The sequence below is a fragment of the Musa acuminata genome, chromosome BXJ2-5, assembly GCF_036884655.1.
Source record: "Musa acuminata AAA Group cultivar baxijiao chromosome BXJ2-5, Cavendish_Baxijiao_AAA, whole genome shotgun sequence".
NCBI lineage: Eukaryota > Viridiplantae > Streptophyta > Magnoliopsida > Zingiberales > Musaceae > Musa > Musa acuminata.
The window spans coordinates 6,795,001-6,807,691 of NC_088342.1; the positions used below are offsets into that span (position 1 = coordinate 6,795,001).

Genomic DNA, 12,691 nt, shown 5'->3' on the forward strand with positions numbered 1-12,691 from the left:
ACAAATCTTGCTTTCAGATCAGTTCTATTCTGTGAGGATGACAGACGAAGGCACTTCTCTTTTCTAGAGAAACCCAAGTGTTTAACAGAATCAGAATGCTACTAGTACAGTGTGCCATCTAAAACTCTGTTGTCGAACCAGCTTCTGTTAGAAGTACTACTCCATAAAGCGAACTTTCTTCTACCCAGTTTCTTTAAAGTGATGTTAATGCAAATCAGCTAGAACTTCCTTTGGATTAGTCCAAACAATTGTTATAAGCACCTAATTGTATCGGTCAAGTATATTGAAGGAAAACTGTAACATTTTATTATTTATGCAATAAGTAAGGTTGTGACAGGAACCAATAAAGCTATAAAGATTTGTAAGCAACTCCAAATAGGGAATGATGCTAATCTTGTTTCTGTTTTATATATGGTTTGAACAGAAGAGAAAAATGGTTAGATTCTTCAATGAATACAATATTCTTATTCTTAAGGTTTTATTCTTGCAGAAAGCTTTCCTGCATGGTTATTGTTGTATATCATATTGTTTTCTGGTAACAGCAAGGATGGACAGTTCACCAACAGATGAGCAGATGGGCACTTTTGTTGTTTATATACAATTCATAATGGTCTGGCAGGCATTACAACTTACAAGCATCCTGAAAGTTGACACACGCACATCAGGATTTCAGTAAAATTCAGGAGTTGGTAATCAACATCCATTTCTTATTCTGCATATTTGTTATGGCAATAAAACTGTTTTGCTCAATCAATTTTAAGCATAACTTTCCATGACTAATGCAGTGAAATGAAGATGGATTTTCATTGATGAAAATGGTATCTGATAATCATGGATGAATTAGGCCATGGGGAGAAACAATGAAGCTATTGCATGCAGAACTATATTCAATTACAATGGCTATGGCAATTTATGTCCTTTCCTTGTCTTGGTGGATCATCAAGGGAATGAACAAAAATAAGCCATAGCCGGTCATCCATGGCTATTCAAGACGTCCATTGGAACAACACATGATCTGAAGACATCAACCGGTACGCATACTGGTATTTGCTTGATATCAGATAGTGACTTGATCAATCTCTGAGAAGAAACCAACTCACGGTATCATAACTTGAATAATTCTTTTCAGGCTCTTGAATGATCGGTTCAAATTCTTATCATCTCAATCAGGCATCGTGAATGATTAAAATTCATATCTTGGAGATGCTTTTCTGACAAAAACGAAGGCCAACTGGTAAATCTCATCCCACTTACACTGGTATCTGTTTGTTCTTGGTAGTGACTGGATTAAACTCCATGCACACGCAACTCAACAAGATCTTAAATAATTCCTTTATATGCATAATAATCTCCGCAACATCTTAAATAGTCTCAGCCAATTGTTTTCCACTACTTTATATGCACAATATATTCTTTTAACATTTTAATTTAGTTGAGTGGGTAAAATACACGAGGGGTTGTTGAATTATGAGGCATGTCTAAAGTAGGGGTTTGGCAATTTCAAGCAAAGCCAAACAAATCAGTGTAACATCTAAGTACTGTTCAATTGTTTCCCAAAGCACAGATTCACCAGCACTTGAATCAGAAATCTGATGATGGTAGATGAAAGCAGCTAAATATGAAGAAGAGGACACTATAAAAGCATCACTAAAACACTAGTTTTAACTTGGCAATCTTAAGCATAAGAGATCATCACAGATTCCCTGTACACACGATGGATTTTGTTTAGCTTCATAACTGAGTCCTGACTGAAAATTTACTTGCACGCTGTTCAAACAAAAGCTTATATCTCTCTCATTACATTTACACTAAATTCTGCTGGGCATGGTACCTTAAAAGAAAAGAAAAACCACAAAATGCTCCAATCGTATCGAGCATCATGTCCTATGTGTATATTCGGTCACTCACATAACATTTTACTGAATAAATGGGAAAAAGAACAGCTCAATGCACAAGACTCCCACTGACATGGAGCTGGTGAAGATTATGTTACATAACCCTTATAGGAAGAGAGATTATTTCCATGGCTTAAACAATGATCACGTGGGTTGTAGAGGAATTACCTTACTATAGTGCCAAACAGATCCACTGTTGCCAGATTAAAAAAAGACCAGAATCCCAATTAAAAAACATCAACTGAGCTCACAGACATCCGTGAAATAGTTGGAATTCAGTTCTGGATGTATAATGATCATGAATCATGCTGTTGTCTTTCTTTTTGTATCGACCGGAAAATCCTAGCTGCTGACTCTGTAGCAGACCTAGCATTGTGAGGCACAACCTTGATCACACGAGTGCAGCTATCTCGACCACTGGATTGTGATGGGCAAGTATGGTTGTTTGCTGCTAAAGCCGTAGAAAGGAGTGGAGACGTGCTTCTTCCATTTGGTTGTGCCTTCTCAGCAGGACTGCTTGCTGTGCTTCCTTGTAACTCGCTGTTCTTTGACTCTCGAAACTTCCCACGATGGCCAGAAAATGCTTCCTTCGGATGATGGGACATATTGCATGAGCTCCTTGAACACTGCCCAGTTTGCACATTGGGCTGTGACCCAGCTAGATTGTTGACCTGCTCCACTGCAGAGGTTGATATGAGTGGGTTCAAAGCTTGAATGCCATAAGGTGTAGGAAAATAGTGGGGTACGATTGCAGGAGGCCCGGACATAACACCCATATTTGGTGGCCGATGAGATGCTGGAACACCATAAGCTGAGTTTATGAAGTCTCCAGCCACATGGGACATGCCGAGTGGCGTACAGCTTCCATGAGGGGTCATGAAGCCACCAGTTGGTGGACAAGGTCCCATATAGGGCTTGTAAACAAGTCCTTCTGAAGGCGACATAACAGGAACTAACCATTGATTTGTCAAAGGAGGAAAACAACAAGGACTTGATTTGTCATCAGGAGCTACTGGCACCGGTGACAAGTATCCAGAGTTGGGACCAACTTTTGGAACTTGACCTTGTGAACCTCCTTTAGGTCCATCCTCACATGCAGGAAGAGCTGGGATACCAGAAATGTCTTCTGGTGGCTGCTCCACATTCTGTTTTGGCTTCTGATCATCTTTAGGTCTAAATTCCTCTGGCTGAGAAGTTGTGTTACCTTGAGGTAATAGGGTCTTACTGGGTGCTTCTACTGGAGATCGGCTTATGTAGGGATTGCCTTCCAGAAGTAAATGTGGCGATGCAGCCATCAGCTTCTGAACCTGTTTCAGGTAGAATATTGTCGTAAAATCCATCCATAACTCTATCTAATATAATGCTCTATGACCATCATAACTATCTTCAAAACCAACCTTTATCAACCTATGAAGCTCAAACACTTGTATCGCGAAAACCCTCTGCTGACTGTAAAAAAATTTAAGAATATGTGTCAACACAATAAATCAGACAAACTTAAGAATAGAACACCAGAACTGAACTGATAAAAGTAAAAGGGTTCTATGATCATCAAATATAAGTTTTTTCATTCAACAACCAACCTAGCAATTTATGTATGTTGTATAACACATGACATTTGCAATACAAAGGACTAAAACAATCCAGTATTGATTGAAAGTGATGCAAGGAAAGAGACCAGAGACTTTTCATCTTTCGTGAACTAAAAAAAAAGCCCCCCTCTAAAAGGACTGGCATTCACTTACAACTCGATACAACAATAAAATAATCTCTTTAATGAACACCTTAATGAAATAAAACCAGGCATTAGCAGAAAGAAGACATGCTGTCAACTCAGCTTAGTTGAAGTTGCCCATTCAAGGTCATACATGGCCACTATACTAATCTAATCATAGCCAAAATCTTACCTCAAACATTTATATCCTTGAATAAACTCAATCATAGTTTTAGAAAAGAAGCCTATGCGGCCATACACCATAATCAATTGTTAGACTACATCGCATATACCATATACAGTTGTATATAGATATCCATATTATCAGACTGCACATGGCACTTGTGGCTCCACACAGCATAAAACTGCCAATCCTTTAATGATGTGTATCAATGTGGTCGAATTTTAGTTCCTTATATAAATCTCTTTGACAGTTTGAGCAATTGGCACTTTTACCGAGCTTAATCATATTGCACAGTTTTATGGTATAGGATTTACATGTCTATTTTGAACTAGTTATGTGGTAAAGAAGCAGTAAGTGCTTTTGAACAGATGATCTAATTGGATGTACTACTTTCCCCCAAATTCCGTGACTTTCTTAGGCTAGAATTTCCTCATCATGCTAAGCAGTTTTATAGAGCAAACAATCAACCTGATACACATCAAGCCATGCACTAGTTATGTGGATTTTTGCCAAGCATGTGCATATCATCTTTGGATGCACTAGCTTCCCTGGTTCCATGAATTTCTTAGGCCCCTCAGCATATGACTGAGCAGATCTCTAAAGCTAAGTTTCGACCTGATATAAATGGAGACAGCATTCTAATTACAGTTTGGCAAATTGGCAGTTAAAAGTTAAAATAATATAACAGTCAGAAGGAAGAGAAGTAGAAGGGGACAGATAAATAAAGTACTTTTTAATTTTACAATTAAATCATCCATGAAATAGAAAATTCTGAACCCAGCATTTTCGGGCAAAAAAAATCACAAAAAGTCAAAATATGTTCATCATCACCAATAAATCTGGAAAGAACAATGAATTCCAAGCTTGATAATACCATAATAAAGTGCTTCAAGAAGAATATGGATGCTCTATAGCATTAGGACCATAAGAATGTCCATTTTGAGGAATTCTGAAAGTATGATAGTACAGTACATACTTGATAATGGCTCTTCGGGCTTTCCAAAAGTGCTTTGGACCAATTACTCCAACAATATCATCTGGGGATATCCCCAACCATGATACTGTGTCGACCATGGAGGGCTCCAATGTATCATCTTGTCTTACTGCATCTCCACATTCCAGTGACCCACTGGCCTCTTTTTGGCAGTTCTCAGACAAATTTAAAGTTCTTTGACCTTTTTCAGGTGATGCTTCAGAACATAATTCACTTCTGGCTCTCTGAGCTTCGGCATTATTTAAAAGAACATGGTCATTCAAGGTCTGACATCCATTCAAATTACCATTTTCTTGACACAACTCTGGATTTCCATTCACTGATTTCTCAGTGACATGTAAATTACCTGTGTTATCTCTAACCAAACAATCTTTTGAACTGCTTAATCTCTCAGCAGCTCTATGAGAAGCAGAATTCTCTTTGGTTTCCTTTGGCTCTTCAATTAATGAAGTTTCCTTAGAGTTTTTTCCAAAACGATTTATAATAGAATTTTTTGATTTGGTCTCAATGCTATCTGTTTGTCCTAAGGGCTTCTCATTTGAATTTGGACACTGAACTGAAAAATCGATCGCAGCAGGACTCTTATGTGTTTGCCGGGAGCTAAGGGTAGATAACTTACCTGCATCTGTCATATGTGCATCTTTCTTCAAGGATGCAAGGACTTCTGACTGATCAAAGGTAGGAACTACTATATCATCCACATCATCCAACATTTTCCCTCTAGACTTCTTCACATTAGGGTTGCGTGGCCGTTGTGTACTACATTCAGCAGCAGCCGATCCTGTGCCAAACAAATTTCCAGAGCTTGTTTGCTTTATGGATTTTCTCTCAAATTCCATCCTTGTCGCAATTCTATTCATTCTGTCAGATGTTTGAGAATTAATTACCTCTGCAGAACTAACAGGCACTGGAGGAGTCATATACAGTGGAGAAAACATATTATTACGATGCCCACATCCCTAAAAACAAAAAGGCATGTTAGCACTGATGTACTGATGATGATGACCTCTTTAAAGAATATATTATCATCAAGAAAGCGAAAGCATTAGCAGAAGGAATAGTGGGAAATAGCCAAACAGATTGTAACACTAAACACAATATTTTAGGGCATCCAAAGACTAAGATTGAGATAAAAGAAAATGACTGGAAGATGATGATGTGCACTGCTAAAGCATTTCAAATGGCAAGCCACAGAAACAACCAAAATGACAATTTGAAAGATCAGAAAACAAGTGTCTGGGTATTTGAAACAAAGTGCAAAGGCGTCAGGGTGGTAATTCTAGTAATTTATTTCTGAAAAACTACAAACGCTATACTTTCTTGTTTCACATATTAAACCAATAATTTCTTGTTTCACCGGAAAGCATATCTCTCACAACTGTAATTGTGGATGTAGGTTTGATTTCTTTTAGCATGAAGAGCAGCCAAGCTTCTATATCTTCAGCAAGTATGCAATTACACCTCCAAAGATGCTAAAGGTTCGAGGGGCAATTGGACACAAAAGTCTACTGGAGTCTGGGCACGAGGTATGGCATATATGCTACTGAAGCAAGACAGGATGCAACGTGAAATTCTGGAGAAGCAGAGGAAAACAACAAACAACAGAGGGGGAAAACAATAGCTAGGAAAGAGAAAAAGAATAATGGAGTGAGAGAGGAGCAGAGGACTCATGAAGTACTTGCAAGCAAACTCAATCAACCAACCCCCTTCACTTCTGAAAGCTAAAAAACATTCTGAAGATGGACACTCGCCCCTTCACAGAGAACAGAATTTTTCAGATCAAGTCTTATCTCTTTTATGTCACAAATCTCACATAGGTGATGAAGGCAAAGTTATCTCAACAATCCATTTTGTCATTATAGAGGCATGCCATTTAAGCACCTTAACCTTCAGTAAAATATTGGGTAAGACAAGGCTAAAAATCTAAGTATGAATGAACATTGCTCTGGTCATGTGCCTTAACTCCTTCCCTGATACCGGATACCCTGACGCAACTTACAACTTGGTACGTTCTATCCTCGATCGAAGAAAAAGTAGTAGTAGGACATCAACCATCTGTATAAGTCGTTACTAAAGCAATAGTTGCAAGATAAATATAACATGCTTTGAACGAACAGAGGGTGAAAAGATGAGTTTCAAGATAGTCGCCAACAAGACAAGCTTCGAAGCTTATCTCTGAGGAGGACCCGAACGCCAACAGCCTGATGGTGAAATCAAAGGTCCGAGGTCTGCGGTTGCAACAGTATATGACTCGGAAGTAAACCCAGCCGATGCATAAGCCAAGCAGTGTGGTAACAATAGGCTAGAGATTTGACCACTAAGAAGGATACAAGATAACGGTTCACCTCAAAGGTTGTTTATGGTTAATGGAGCATCGTAGAGATCCAGAAGAGTAGACATCATTATGCAAAATATAGTTGGTAGGCAGACCAAACAAGTCAAGAGAAGAGATTTATATGAGAATTACACAACCTGCTCATTGAGTACAACTCTGTGGTAATCCTACAAGAACCACAGATAAGAATTGATGTGCAACTCGACCTTAATCATGTGGCTAAAAGATCAAAGCAGGACTTACAGTATGATCTATGTGAGCTTTGGTGGGCAAAATGGCGTCGAATAACAGCAAAATTGATGCAACATGATCAGATGCGATATAGCAGCAACGCGAGAAGCAGTTTGATGCACTAATCGAGGTAGAACTTGATGACAACGAAAAGCTATGCGACAACGGCACTGACCTGGCTCGACGGAAGAGAAGGGACCAAGTTGCTGGAGTTTCGAGGAGGAAATGGCAGGGTAGAGGAAGCTGAGTTGAACCTCTGAGAGGGGACACTAAGCTGCTCGTACAGTGCCATCTTGTTCCTCGGAGGCGCCCTCGGACCCCCTTTATCGGGATCATTCACATGGAGCCTCGGAAACAGAGGCCCCATGACCCTGTCGTCATCCTTCGCCCCTTTCATAACACCTGACTCCGCAATCTTATCAAAACAACAAGCTCGAAGAGTGGCTTCCCTAACCCATCTCCAGCTGAGAAACCCTAATGACCTTCTAGAAACAAGAATCACAACCTCGCCCCAAAAGCCAAGGAAAATTAGTTCAAGATCAGATCTTCCCACGGAAACCCTGGTCAGGACCACACGCCGTCGACAGTCCAGCAGCTAATCTCGCCCAGAAAAATCCGAACTTTTCGCAAGAACACGTCACGGGAACAGAGCAGGGTACCTCCGGCGGCAATTCCAGCAGAAAGATCCTATCTTTCCCGAAGAACCCGCCAAGAAACCCGATGCGGCACGCAGCAACACCGAACCAGATCACCTGAATAGGACATAATCTTTCGAAAATCCAATCTTCGGGCGAAAATTGACGAGCCGACAGGCGAAGAAGGCGCGGATCAAAGGAAGAAACAGGTAGACGAGGAAGAGGAGAGGGAGTAGGTTTGGGAAAACAAGGAAAGAATCGGGAAGGGGCAATGGTGGCTCACATAGGGATCCTCATCTTTAGTGGAATCAGTGGTGATGTCGGAAAGGAATAGTGCCACTTGGCATGTCTGGCAAATCATGCTACTTAGCACGGACGACTTCACTCTCCTTTTAAGGATAAATGGCATGGGTGCCATTTTAGCAAACCATGCTACTTAACATGGAATATCCAAAAAGGCTAAATTATATATATATATATATATCCCTTTAAATAATTGATTTTTCATTTTTAGACCTCTAAATTTAATTTTGACATCATACGATTTTATATTTTTAATTTTGATAGAGGAGAGGAGTTATATTAATAAAGTATTAATTCTTAGACTTTCCAACCAATACGATTAGGTGTGATGGGCATCGATGTGCCATGTATAGGTACATTAATTAATACATTTCAAGTTTCAAAAATGCATTCCAAAGAGATTAAAAATTAATAAGATTTTATGATGGTCTAAAAAAAATCATACCACCTCCTATGGAACCTTCAAAACAATATTCAAGAGATATGAACCTTATCTTAAATCAAAAAAATTATGATTCATCTATAATCTCAAGATCCAAGATATATAATATTTGAAGATTTTAAATTCATTAATTTAAAATCATTCAACATAATAACTCCATAAAACCGAAGATCAACTAAAAAATCATTAATCATCATCTATAAATTCACAAGAGTAAGAACTAATATAATCACAAAATCAATCATTTACCACAAGATCATATCAATATAAAACTTCATACTCGACGTAAGTTTTCAAACATAAATATTTTTAATAGACACATCAATTCGGATTTGCTATAAAAATACACTTTGTTTGTAATGTCATATTTGAGTCTTATATGGAGTTGTAGATTGAGTTTCACATATCTATATTTATGCACCTAATTTTTCATTTGTACTCATACCAAACATGATTAAAGGTTATATAAGTAATTAATTAGGTAATATTCACTGGTAGAATAGTATTCTACCAATTGAATGACAAGATGATTGATCATCTTGGATTCAAAAATACACCAAGTATGGGTATAAGCTGGCACACACAAACTTACAAGATCTTGTAGAAATATATATATAGCATCATCTGCAAAACTTGGAATGCTGTCAAGAATAAGGACAAGTTTAATATGAAATGAAAGTTCATAGATCTAAGATGCATGTTTGTGGGTCAACAGCCAGACAAAATTGTATGTTCCCATCATACTCACAAATGCTTAGATTTATCTAGCAAATCAAATATCCAGATCCTGGAACGGACACACAGAGAAGCATTAACAGGACAATGTATGAAGCATAAATGTCACAACAAATTAGCAGCTCAGAATGTTCAGATCATAATCATACATCTTTGCTGATCCATACAGCCTCTGACTATAACTTGATACAAGTACACACTATTAAGAATACAAGTTGTTCTTTTGGTCACCCCTTCTGGGAACATGATTTATGAGCAAAATACTCGATGGATGGAACGATCGAGCAAAGTTTCCACACATGACCTGCCATCATTAGGTAAAACCATGAATTAAGCAGGCATCTTTCCGCCAAACTAACTACAATACTTTGTTGCACAAGTCATAAACAAATGGCAGATGTTAATGAAGAACATTTCGACAGAAAAGAAAAATGCAAAGAATATCTGCTTCCTCTTGATCTGACTCATTTCTTTTTGATGCAGGTCAGTGACCTGCATGATGGGACTGCAAACAACCATACCAAACAATATCAATTATTGCCTGAGCAGTCAACTACATTCAAATAACAATGAACAGACAAAAAAAGGTTGTACTTTTTGGCTTTTGAACAAATCTGCCACAGAGCAGCAAAAGAAAAGTAACACACTACAGCATTATTAAAGTATCTCAAGCATAGGAATTGAGGTCAGCTTACTTTAGACCAGATGATCTAGTCTTCCATGGTAAGAAGATATGTATGAGTCAGCTTGGAAAAGATGCAAACTTTATGAAAACCATGTTACTGTAGGGTTTTCAAAGAGTTCCCAGAGAAGTCTCATTCGGCTGCTGTGGTGATGATTAGCTTGTGCATGAGGCAAAGATAATTTTTGCAGGAATCATTAGTTTTACCGTATGATGAGTATACTAAATTCAGTACAACATAGGAAAGAATTAGAATAAAGGTGCAAATTGCATTTTCCTTACAAACTTCAGTCAGCTTCCAATTACCCATCCGTTGCATACCGCAAAGAGGAATAATCTTAAACCCCTCTAGTAAAGAAATAAGCCATTTCTCCCATTAATACACATTGACCTCTATCTGTACCTAACTAATGATATCTTCTCCAGTCTTTTACTGTAACCACAAATTTTGCACACCAATAGTATAAAAAATTAGAAAAAAAAAATGGCATCATATGCTTAGTTAGGTGGCAGCAGAACTTTAACAAACGTGAAACTTCATACATAAGAAAAAAGTGAGGGAGAAAAAAGAGAAATTTACCCATTCACATGGAATATTCTAAAACCTACTTGCGTAGACAATTATATATCCAACATGTAACAAAAATTAGTATTAACTGAAAAGAAATTTTCTGTCACTTCAACATATATCAGCTAAGGACTGAGAGTTTTGTACACACAAAACTAGTTTTACCATATTGATAGAAACAAGTTGAAAATTTTGTTGCCTACTTGCAATTATGGACTGATTAATAATTTGCTATTGATGATTTTGCTGCCCCAATTGGGGAAAGTCATCTAGTGTGCAGCATGAGTTAATTATCAAAGGCCAACATCTAAATCTTGAGAAATAGAAAAACTGTATTTTCTAAAGGAGTCTTTAACTTTCTCAAAAGATTCCACATTCAGTATGTAAAATAAATATGATTTTGTTCCAGGTTCACTCCAAGAATCCTAAAACCTCTTGAACCATACGCTGAGAAACAATTTATTTCGGCTCAAGATCAATCTGGAGCTTCAATGAGTTCTGTAATTGTACCAAATTCTTGTTCCCAATTTTTCAGATTAGCAACATTAACATGGACCTTAGCATCTTAAGAATCAAAACAAGAGAAAAGGCAATCCCCCATAATAAACATAATTATCAGCAACTAGATCCCAAAGTATCTAAACAATTCAAGCTAAAAGTAGCAATACAAAAGCTTATAATTTAAACAGCCCAGATATATACAAACCAAAAGCACTATTTGACCACCTACCCAAACAACAAACACTCATGAATATTTATAGAATCCTCTGCAAGCAGGAAACTACAAATATGGGGCAACACAAGAAATTTCGAATCTGATACTAACAACGATAAAGAAGAGGTAAGAATTCAACGATATTATGTATGATAGCAAACTAGAAGAGGTTAACAGCCCAGGGGGGAAAGTGTGCCAATCACTAGATCGGATCCGCCAAAACACACATAAAGTCACAATCTTTTTCGCAAGAAACAATCTGTAGATCTAACGATTCGAGAACTGGTGTGGAAAGATTCATACCCGATGGGGAAGCGAAGTCCTACCACCAGCCGTAGACCGCCCGGGTGTACTTATCCTTAAACCACCGGAGGCTCCGCCGCAGCGAGCCCTTCACCTTGCCCTCCACGGCGTAGGCCTTGTAGCTGGCGACCCTCCGTTTCCGCTGGAACTCGGGGTCTTTGAAGACCCGCCCGCCCTTGTTGGACGCGGAGGAACCGTGGTCAGGCTTCCCTTTGAAATCGCCGTAGCCGACGCCGCTGCCGTCGTAGGTGTAGAAGTAGGAAGCGCTGTAGCTCCTGTAGTCGTGCAGGACCGGAGGGGCCGGGACCGCCCCCGAGCGCCGGCCTCCGTACACCTCCAGCTGCATCTTCCCGTCGTTGAAGGACCTCGATCTGAAGTCGTCCATGGGGTGGGTCTCTCCTTCTCGTCCCTCCTTCCCCCTTCTCTCTCTCTCTCTCTCTCTCGTTCTCAGAGAACGCAAACGGAACACCAACCGAGGAGCGAAAGAGAGAGAGAGAGAGAGAGAGAGAGAGAGACGTATTGGACTTCTTCCCTCTTCTAGTGGTTGTTATGTTAGGTCTTTCACACCATGTCGTGTACTGCAGTTGAAACGAAAGAAAGCGTTACAAACACTCGATAGAGCGTTATATTACATTATAACGTTTTCTATCTTGCCAAATTACCGATATAAGTAAAAGTTTCGCATATCCGTTACAATGAACACAACGAGTGCGTTGCAGAACCCGTTACAGGTGTTTTCGGCACGAATCGCCATATCATGAGGTATCGCGTCTGTCGTCGTCCGTAGGGGCTGGGCACGAATCTCAAAGCGAAAAATCAAGTGGACCTCTTGGCTGCACAACCTTTTCTTTTTCCTTCAACTTTTCATGCCATGAACAGATAAAAGTAGCTTTGATAACCTTTTTATCAAGTCTTTCGTGACACACATAAAATATATATATATATATATATATAT

At 38.9% G+C, this 12,691-nt stretch overlaps 2 protein-coding genes and 1 long non-coding RNA gene across 4 annotated transcripts in view; 1 reads left to right on the top strand and 2 right to left on the bottom strand.

Annotated features, from left to right (window-relative positions):
* Nucleotides 1-6,550, top strand: part of LOC135612279 (uncharacterized) — a 7,019-nt gene extending 469 nt beyond the window's left edge. Inside the window, exons 1-3 of the long non-coding RNA XR_010486903.1 lie at nucleotides 1-1,031; nucleotides 1,130-1,234; nucleotides 6,184-6,550. The exon at nucleotides 1-1,031 is cut by the window's left edge and continues 469 nt beyond it. This is a non-coding gene — a long non-coding RNA (uncharacterized LOC135612279). The remainder of the gene's footprint in view (nucleotides 1,032-1,129; nucleotides 1,235-6,183) is intronic.
* Nucleotides 1,720-8,287, bottom strand: LOC103984713 (ELF3-like protein 2). Its single transcript, XM_009402269.3, has 4 exons — nucleotides 7,529-8,287; nucleotides 4,770-5,746; nucleotides 3,293-3,344; nucleotides 1,720-3,202 (listed from the first exon to the last, which is right to left on the bottom strand). Exons 1-4 carry the CDS (start codon nucleotides 7,748-7,750, stop codon nucleotides 2,192-2,194), a joined length of 2,262 nt encoding a protein of 753 aa, XP_009400544.2. The 5' UTR covers nucleotides 7,751-8,287; the 3' UTR covers nucleotides 1,720-2,191.
* Nucleotides 8,288-9,540: 1,253 nt separating this feature from the next.
* On the bottom strand, nucleotides 9,541-12,261 carry LOC103984712 (uncharacterized). Of its 2 annotated transcripts, none has more exons than XM_009402268.3 (2): nucleotides 11,737-12,261; nucleotides 9,541-9,772 (listed from the first exon to the last, which is right to left on the bottom strand). In XM_009402268.3, exon 1 carries the CDS (start codon nucleotides 12,119-12,121, stop codon nucleotides 11,756-11,758), a length of 366 nt encoding a protein of 121 aa, XP_009400543.1. In that variant the 5' UTR covers nucleotides 12,122-12,261; the 3' UTR covers nucleotides 9,541-9,772; nucleotides 11,737-11,755. The 2 variants fall into 2 exon arrangements, with proteins under 2 accessions (XP_009400543.1, XP_064964457.1); XM_065108385.1 differs by having other exon boundaries at nucleotides 9,684-9,973; nucleotides 11,737-12,251.
* Between the last annotated feature and the right edge of the window lie 430 nt (nucleotides 12,262-12,691).